General features: G+C 41.3%; 1 protein-coding gene across 1 annotated transcript in view; it reads left to right on the forward strand.

The window, feature by feature from the left end:
- NRSN1 (neurensin 1) overlaps positions 1-9,366 on the forward strand; it is a 36,592-nt gene extending 27,226 nt beyond the window's left edge. The window contains exon 3 of the mRNA XM_040432439.1: positions 8,656-9,366. Within this exon, the coding sequence (XP_040288373.1) occupies positions 8,656-9,054 (399 nt within the window). The 3' untranslated portion in view covers positions 9,055-9,366. The remainder of the gene's footprint in view (positions 1-8,655) is intronic.
- Positions 9,367-9,794: the final 428 nt, after the last annotated feature.

Raw genomic sequence — 9,794 nt, forward strand, 5'->3', positions numbered from 1 at the left:
TCCTCCCCTCCCCCTCCCCTTTTTTTTTTTTTTGAGCCGGGGTTCGTCTTTGACATAACTTAAAAATCCTAGCTCACCGGTTGTATTTGGCTATTGGTTTTGAACTAGTGATGTTGTTAAGATTGTTTATCTGCCTAGTCTATAGGGTGTATCTTTGTCCAGGGGGGTAGCTCCTCTATTGAAAGCCCGCTTTCATACAGGGACTCACATCTCCCTTGATGTGAGGTATGCTCTTTACCGCTTCTAATTGTACCTTATTAGTGCTGGTATTGAATGTAACCCTACATTTCTAATACTCATTTTCTCCTTACTTATCTTCTCCAGCAATATCTATTTACTGCTACTTGCCTACACTCCTTTCTTTTTCTTTCACCTTGCATACTTCCTTTACCTAATAACAAACCATCTAATCCCCTCCTTTCTTCCTTTTTTACGTAATTTTCTTTAGTGCCAGACAGAGATGAGGTCCCGGAAAATCGGATCCCTAAATGTCCATGGATTTAGCACACCACAAAAAGGTTGCGGGATTCTTTATCATATGCATAAACAGAAAGTAAAAATATTACTTTTACAAGAAACCCATTTTAAAAATGGGCATGTGCCAGCGCTACGCGATAGGTATTTTTCACAATGGTATCATAATCCGAGCTCAGACTCACGTTCTAAAGGAGTTTCAGTGGCTCTGCACAACTCTTTACAAGGAACGGTGGTGGATGTCAAAATGGATGGAAAGGGGCGCTATATTTTCCTTAAGCTGAGGGTTTACTCAAATCTATTCACGGTGGTTAATTGGTACTTACTTAATCAGAGACAGCTTTCTACTTGCAGATCGTATCTGAACCAATTGTCTGATTTCATGGAGGGACAAGTGATAGTCGGTGGAGACTTCAACTTCACATTAGACCCAGCTATAGACTCCACTACGGGCCGGAACACTTCTCCCCATCATCAATTAAGACCATTACTCTCTCACTTTCATTGTCTTCAGCTTGTGAACGTGTGGCGGGTTCTTCATCCACAAGGTAAAGACTATACATTCTTCTCCTCTCCACACCTGTCATATAGTCGTATAGACCTATTCTTGGTCAGCCATCATACTTTGGCGTGGAAACTTCAGGCCTCTATTGGGGATATCTTGTTATCCGACCACGCACCGATTTATTTCACAGTAGAGCTACCTGATATAGCGTTTAAACCATGGAATTGGAGGCTGAATGACAATCTCCTCAAAGATTTAGCATGCTCAGCTGACATTCAAAACACGATCAGAGATTTTCTACAGATACACACCTCGGATAATACTCCATTACCAACACAATGGGAGGCATTGAAGTGCGTCCTTAGGGGAACTTTTATTAAACACGGCTCACGTCTAAAAAAAGAAAAAAAACACTTAAACTCACCAACCTCCTTTACCTAATTCATAGCTTAGAGATGTTACATAAACAAACACTTTCTCCTACTACTCATATAGAGTTACTCAAGGTTAGAGACTTGATCAGCAATATAAAAAATACCAAGATTGAAGACGATGTTTTTTAATGAATACTCAAATAAATGCGGTAGACCGCTAGCCTGCCTAATACATCCCAGATCGTCACAAACATTTATTCCCCATATTAAGAAAGGTAACGGAAAAAATACGCACAATCCTATGGAGATATTGGAGGTGTTTAGGGAATACTATTCTCAGTTATATAATATCAAAAGCCAATTCTCGGACATGTCACCTACCTCCTTAGCTACACACATAAAGGAATACATTTCAGAAACTGCATTACCCGAAATACCCAAAGTAGATAGAGAAGCGCTAGACTCTGACCTTTCTGAAGGAGATGTGAAGACTATTATTAAGAACTCACCGTCCGGGAAGTGCCCAGGCCCAGGCGGTTTTACAACAGCATTTTACAAACACTTTAGTGACCTTATTTCCCCCTTCCTAGCAAAAGTCTTCAACAGTATTGGCTCAGAATCCACATTCACTAAACAATCACCGGAGGCACACATCAGTGTATTACCCAAACCCGGAAAAGGTCACTCCTTGTCTTCAAATTATAGACCGATCTCTTTGATCAACATCGACATTAAAATATATTCCAAGATCCTTGCAGATAGATTAGCACCTATACTACCGAAGATTCCTTAATCTAATTCAGGCCCTTTACTCTAATCCCACGGCCAAGGTGAGGGTAAATGGGCTCCTATCACCATCCATACCGATTCATAATGGAACCAGGCAGTGGTGTCCATTGTCCCCATTATTATATGTTTTGGTGATGGAACATCTAGCCAATGCACTCCGCAACAACTCCTCAATACATGAGTTTACAATCAAGAACTCCCAATATAAAACAGCATTATATGCCGATGATCTTCTGCTATATGTTACCCAACCCCATATAGCTCTTCCCTTGATTCTAAGGGAATTTGAACGATTTGGTCACTTAAGCAGTTTTAAAGTTAATTACACAAAATCCAAAATACTTAATATAACTATTCCTCAGATTGAGTTCGCCAAACTTCTTATCTCATTTCAATTTCGGCATCGGCCATCCTCACTTTAGTATCTAGGAATACATATACCAGTGGATGGGAACCATTTATTTAATCTAAACTATCTTCCCCTTTTAGACAAAACATTGAGAGAGAGAGCTGTAAAAAAAAACAAAAAAAAAAAAACTGTCATGGTTCGGGCGAATAAGCTTACTAAAAAAGGATATTTTACCCAAATTCCTCTATATTTTCCAAGCTATTCCATTAACGCCACCTTCCTACTTTTTCAAAAAATTAAAAACAGCATTTACCCGATTTGTATGGGGACACCTTCAACCATGAATAGGCTTTTCTACTTTAATTAGATCTAAATCCCAAGGAGGGATGGGTCTCCCGGATCTCAAATTATATCACACAGTAACATCCCTCGTCAGACTATTAGACTGGCAATATAATGGGGTAAGGAAACAATTGGTGGGTCTGGAACAAACTTTATATTCTTTACCTCTTAAACACGCACCTAGGATCGTTCCTGAGGCTCGTCCACAAATAAACTGACACAACTCATTGCTTCGAGGGTATTTGCGCAAGAAGATTTAGTCCACTCACCCCGATTTTCTATAATCCGGCACTTCCCGCTAGCACACGCAGGGACTCTTTCCTGGGCATGAGGGCCTCAGATGATCCTCGTTTTCATAATCTTTTGGAGGGGAGTCCTTTACCACTCCTTTCCACGATATCGTCGAAATTCCCTAATGCACGAATCTCCTGGCTGGAATATGAACAACTGAAGTCATACATTTCATCCGAGGGGGAGCGATGTTTCGTAGGATCCGTTTTAACGGAGACCGAAAAATTGTTTACTCAGTCCTCTCCACCAACACACCTAAACTCCCAGCTTTACCGGAACTTACTGATAGACTATTATAAGGACACTCCTGATTTTGTCAAGGGGTGGGAAAAGGAATTAGGTACCGAAATAGAACGCACTGATCTACAAAAAGCGTTCTTATTCTCTCACAAACTTTCCATGGCATGTTCTGCTCAGGAAAAAAAACTATAAAATAATATCACGATGGTACAGCTATCCGGTTAGACTACATAGGATTTTTCCTATTGCCCCTGATTCCTGCTAGCGTTGCGGCAAAGACAAAGGTACTATGTTGCATATATGGTGGGGATGTGAAATGATAAAGCCATTTTGGAATGGGGTTTTTGACATATTCCACAGCATTAATGGGAAAACAGTGGACAATTCTCCACAGACGGCGCTCCTCTCCATCTTGCCGGGATCCATTGCTTCTCAAAAGAAGAATTTATTGTGATTCTGCATTACAGCAGCTAGATCTGTTATACCTCGGCATTGGCGCACAACACATGTACCTACCATGAGGGAATGGTTTCAGGAAATGCAATGCATTGCCAGAATGGAAGAGATTTCTTCAGAGGCATCAGATCAGCCCTCAAAGTATCTAAAGACTTGGGCGTGCTGAATTCACAGGATTCTCTAGAGTTTCTTTCTCTACTGGCCGCTTGATATGTTGGCTTTTGTTAAATAAATCACGATCTCACAGAATAATCTCTTTAGACACATATAACCCCCCCCCCCCCCCCCTCATTCCTCTCTTTTTTCCTTCTTTATTTTAGTTAATCTGTTTCTTTCTTTCTTTTTTCAATCTCGGTTTCTGATCTTCAATTATCCATTCATATGACATTTCTGCTCAGTTAAGTACACCTGATTATTCAGTTCACGATTTTACAGATAGGAATTGTGAAGACTACCTGTATCTATCTGAAATGTGTATTTCAACACTTTTTTTACTTCAATTCAATAAAACATGTTTAAATATATGGGGTGTTGCCGTATTCAGGGGTAAATGGGTAACAAAATGTGGGGTGCATTTTGTCCTGTTACCCCTTGTGAAAGTGAAAAATGTGGGTGTAAAGCAACTTTTTCTGGAAAAAAAATTCCTAATTCTGTGAAACGCCTGATGGGTCAAAGTGCTCACTATACACCTTGAAATATTCCTTGAGGGGTGTAGTTTCCATAATGGGGTCACTTTTTGGGGGTTTCCACTGTAGGGCCACCTCAGGATGTCTTCATATGTGACATAGCTCCCAAGCCATATGGTGCTCCTTCTACTCTGAAGCCTGCTATGCGCCCATACATCAGTTTTTGAGCACACACGGGGTGTTTCTGTAAACTCCAGATTCAGGGTAATAGATTTTGAGTTTTGTTTGGCTGTTAACCCTTGATGTGTTGTGATAATGTAGTAGATATTACCTGCAGGGCTGAAGACTCACTGCGGGGGAAGGGCCTCCTTTGATTGGGGACTTGAGTTCTTTTACAAGATGCTGCCTTGTAGGTAATGGGGGCCTATGAAAAGGAGAGGGGCCCTGGGGGCCTAACTTGAATGCTGCCTGTCCTGTGGCTCCTGCAGTTATCTTGCTTCTTTACTATGGGTTCCCTGCCCATAGTGGAAAGTTGCTGCACTTTCTGACTTGCCTGACAGGCGGGGGTCCCACACAATTGTGTAGTTTATATGATGGTAAAGACTGCAACTGGGCACATGTCCAGAAGTGCAGTGCAGAGAGCCCAGGAGCCATGGTGCCAGAATTGAATGGCACACAGCAGGTAACTAAGTTTTTCTTCACATGTCCTGCCAGCTAGGGGTAGGATTTAATAAAACAAAATCCCAAACAACCCATTTAAGGCAGTAAAAGACACAGGTGGGGGTTTGAGCTCAATGTTCCATTGTGCGCTATTTGTGAATACCCATGTGTGAATTCCCAATATGGCAGTGGCCTCCAACTTGTGCAGAACGGAATGTTAGGACTGTAGCCGCGATCCCTCAGCCCTCGCTATGGTAGATACCCGGTAGAACAGCAAGTAGAAAGGAAAAAATAAGGTATAAGGGAGAGATCTGCACAGTTTTTTGACCTGCACCTGACCGAATCACTGACCGAAACACTGACTGTGAATGAGGCATTAGCCATACCGTTTATGTTTCTGGGATATTTTTTTTCTCTTGCATACATTATTAGACATGGGTAACACAGTATAGTCAAATATGTACGGCACCTCACACCTCATACAGAAGTGGTCTCCAAGCTTCTGTAAACCTACATCAGCATGTATTTTATGGTCAGAAAGGAAAGAATTGTAGATCCCTTGTCCGGCGCTGTCCTGGAGATCCTTATGTAGGATTCGGCTTACTGGCTTCAAATGGTTTTATTAGTGCATAGTCGACGCGTTTCGAGGTCTAATCAGTGCCCTCTTCATCAGGCCCAGATAGTGATGTTAAGGTTTTATTATTTTTTATTAAATACATTCTCCAGCTTATACATGATTAGTTTTATCTCATGGAATTCTTAGTTCTCTGTCTTTGATACATACACTAATTTGTAAAATGCAACTATTTGTTAAGGACAAGCACGCCACTAGGGGGAGCAAACTGATTACAAATGTATACAGTCTTATTGAGGTTAATGCTAGTTGGATACATCCATATTCAGTTGCATTTTGGGACAGCACTTTATGGCTGACCTTTGAATGTACAGTACTTTAGGTAGCATTACAAAGAACTTTAAAATAAAATGCCAAGAAGTTTTAGCAGTCGTGCTATCTGTGTAATGAGCCTAGCTGTCGTTCCCACTGCCTTCATCTCTCGGGAGGCTTTGACTGCATACAGCGACTTGATAAGTCAGGAGGTATATATTCTTCTTCTGACAGCTCATACTGATTTCTGCATGGATAATCTGGCATATTTAGACTTAACTTTTTAATAAAAGATACTTATCAAATTGTATATTAAAAGTTCATAAAATAACCAGTGGTGTTTTATTATTTACATCTACTTATTCGGGAGATAATTTTCACGTTTGTCGCAAGGAAAGCTCCAAGGGATACATTATTATAGATTATTAGCAAAATGTCCTGTATCCCTTTGTTACAGCAGACGATAAAAATTATTTCCATTCAAAAATCAGCCATTAATTGTTGTTATATAACTCTGCGAATCCACTCTTAGGTTCATGCACATGGCAAAGATACGTGCAAGTCCCTATAATTCTGTATTACAGAACTGGAAGCTTTGGCTTCTAAGGTAGAATACCTCCATAATATGTGCACCTTCATATCAAATCAAAGGAACACAGAGGTACAATATAGGCCCATAGGCATAAGAACCACTTCTAGTGTATGGGCCATGTTTAGGATCTACCGAATGAGAATGTTGAAGTCCATGAGCATGCATCAAAATCATTTAAAATTGTCACTGTACTTCCATCAAGTACAAGCGAATATAAGAAGCTTTGTAATATATTATCAGAGAAAAATACCTCTTTCTTCCCCTCTTAAACTAACATTCCCAGTCTTAAGAGATGAGACAGACTGTCAGATCACTGATCAGATTACATGCTGCATATAGAAGTCTGAGAAGGGAGCAGAGGGGAAGAGGAGTGGCAGAGAGACACCGTGTTAAAAGTCTATGTAAAGGAATGAGCTGCTAGAGAGAGAAAAAGGTATTTTTGTCTATATACACTTAAAATATAAACGCAACACTTTTGGTTTTGCTCCCATTATGCATGAGCTGAACTCGAAGATCGGAAACATTTTCTACATACACAAAAGACCCATTACTCTCAAATATTGTTCACAAATCTGTCTAAATCTGTGTTAGTGAGCACTTCTCCTTTGCCAAGATAATCCACCCCACCTCACAGGTGTGGCATATCAAGGTACTGATTAGACAGCATAAATATTGCATAGGTGTGCCTTGGACTTCCCACAATAAAAGGCCACTCTGAAATGTGCCGTTTGATCACACAGCACAATGCCACAGATGTCGCAACATTTGAGGGAGCATGCAATTGGCATGCTGACTGCAGGAATGTCTACCAAAGCTGTTGCCCATGCAGTGAATGTTCATTTCTTTACCATAAGCCGTCTCCAAAGGCGTTTCAGAGAATTTGGCAGTACATCCAACCGGCCTCACAACCGCAGACCACGTGTAACCACACCAGCCCAGGACCTCCACATCCAGCATGTTCACCTCCATGATCGTCTGAGACCAGCCACCCAGACAGCTGCAGCAACAATCAGTTTGCATAACCAAAGAATTTCTGCACAAACTGTCAGAAACCGTCTCAGGGAAGCTTATCTGCATGCTCGTCATCCTCATCGGTGTCTGGACCTGACTGCAGTTAATCATCGTAACCGACTTGAGTGGGCAAATGCTGACATTCAATGGCATCTGGCACGTTGGAGAGGCATTCTGTTCACAGATGAGTCCCGGTTTTCACTGTTCAGGGCAGATGACAGACAGCGTGTGTGGCATCGTGTGGATGAGCGGTTTGCTGACGTCAACGTTGTGGATTGAGTGGTCCATGGTGGCGGTGGGGTTATGGTATGGGCAGGCGTACGTTATGGACAACGAACAGAGGCGCATTCTATTGATGGCATTTTGAATGCACAGATATACTGTGACGAGATCTTGAGGCCCATTGTTGTGCCATTCATCCACAACCATCACCGCATGTTGCAGCATGATAATGCACGGCCCCATATTGCATAGATCTGTACACAATTCCTGGAAGCGGAAAACATCATGAATGGCCAGCATACTCACCGGACAAGTCACCCATTGAGCATGTTTGGGATGCTCTGTATCGGCGTAATCGACAGCATCTTCCAGTTCCTGCCAATATTCTGAAACTTCGCACAACTGTTGAAAAAGAGTGGACCAACATTCCACAGGCCACAATCAACAACCTGATCAACTCTATGCGACGGAGATGTGTTGCACTGCGTGAGGCAAATAATCCCCAACCCCCCCCCCCCCCCCCCCCCCCAAGTAAGGCAGAACTGTGCACATTTCAGAGTGGTCTTTTATTGTGGGCAGTCTAAGGCACACCTGTGCAATATTCATGCTGTCTAATCAGCACCTTGATATGCCACACCTGTGAGGTGCGATGGATTATCTCAGCAAAGGAGAAGTGCTCACTAACACAGATTTGTGAGCAATATTTGAGAGTCTATATTTTTGTTCAGTGTATATATATATATATATTTACTGTATAATACATATCCAATCCACTGCATTGTGTGCTCTATTACATTTACTTATGCATGCTAACTTACCTTGCATATGTTCTTTTCAGGTCGGACTCATATCGGGCATTGTCCTCATGCTAACAGGTATAACGGTACTATCAGTTGGGTTCCTGGTGCCAGCAAAAGTCGAAGCCTTTGGAGAAGTTGGTTTTTTTGTGGTGGATAGCCATGCAGTCCAATTCAATGGAGCACTTGATATTTGTAAATTGGCAGGCGCGGTCATGTTTTGCATTGGGGGAACTACATTAGCAGCATGTCTTTTAATGTCTGCTTTTGCTAAAAGTTACTCCAAAGAAGAGAAGTACCTTCAACAAAGATTCAAAGAGAGAATAGCAGACCTTAAGGCTCACGTGCACCCTGTGACCAAGGCCCCGGCTCCTGGAGAATCAAAGATACCTGTCACTCTATCCAAGGTTCAGAATGTCCAACCTTCATCTGAAACCTGACATTTACACATCACTGTACGCATAATCAAATTGAAAAGGTCAGCTTTTGTGAGTGTTACAGTAAAGTCTTTTGCAGTACAGTTCCACTGTACGTGGCCGAAAAAAAAAATGAATAGGCCAAATAATGGCAAAATGTGAAAAGATCCTGAATTTCTGTGTGTTATTGTTGGGAAGCTTACCTGTCCTAAATGGTAAATCTTCTAAATGGAACACTGCTGTTATTCAGTGTGTCCCATCAATAGTTCCCAGTGGTGACGGCAAAATAATGTCTGTGTTGTGCTGTTCTTTTCACACTCGCTTATTATGTTCTTATAAAACCTTAAACGCAGTATGAATATAATAATATGATAAAATTGGTTTAAAGTGTGCAAGAGGCAGGACACATCTGAAGGATGAGCTCATGATGTCAGAGGGTCAAAAGGGCCCTTCAGCATTCACTGACAAATGTTAAAAGAGTTTTCCAACTTTTCTATAACTAACGTTTAATTGATTAACTAGGGCTGGGGCCACAAAATTATAAAATTGCTTAACCTCTCAGTCTACATCGAGTTAACATTAAGATTTACTTATACTAAACGGGAAAATCTTTTAATGTCACCTACCCCTTCATTGTTCTCTGTATAATTCATTAATAGTGCAGAATAGTATTTCCCCAATGAATGAATTAGACATATAGTATTTTTAGTATGGAGATTCCTCGCTCTTTTTTCCTCACACAGTTAAAGGGGGTTTCCTGCAAT

The sequence above is a fragment of the Bufo bufo genome, chromosome 5, assembly GCF_905171765.1.
Source record: "Bufo bufo chromosome 5, aBufBuf1.1, whole genome shotgun sequence".
Classification (NCBI taxonomy): Eukaryota; Metazoa; Chordata; class Amphibia; order Anura; family Bufonidae; genus Bufo; species Bufo bufo.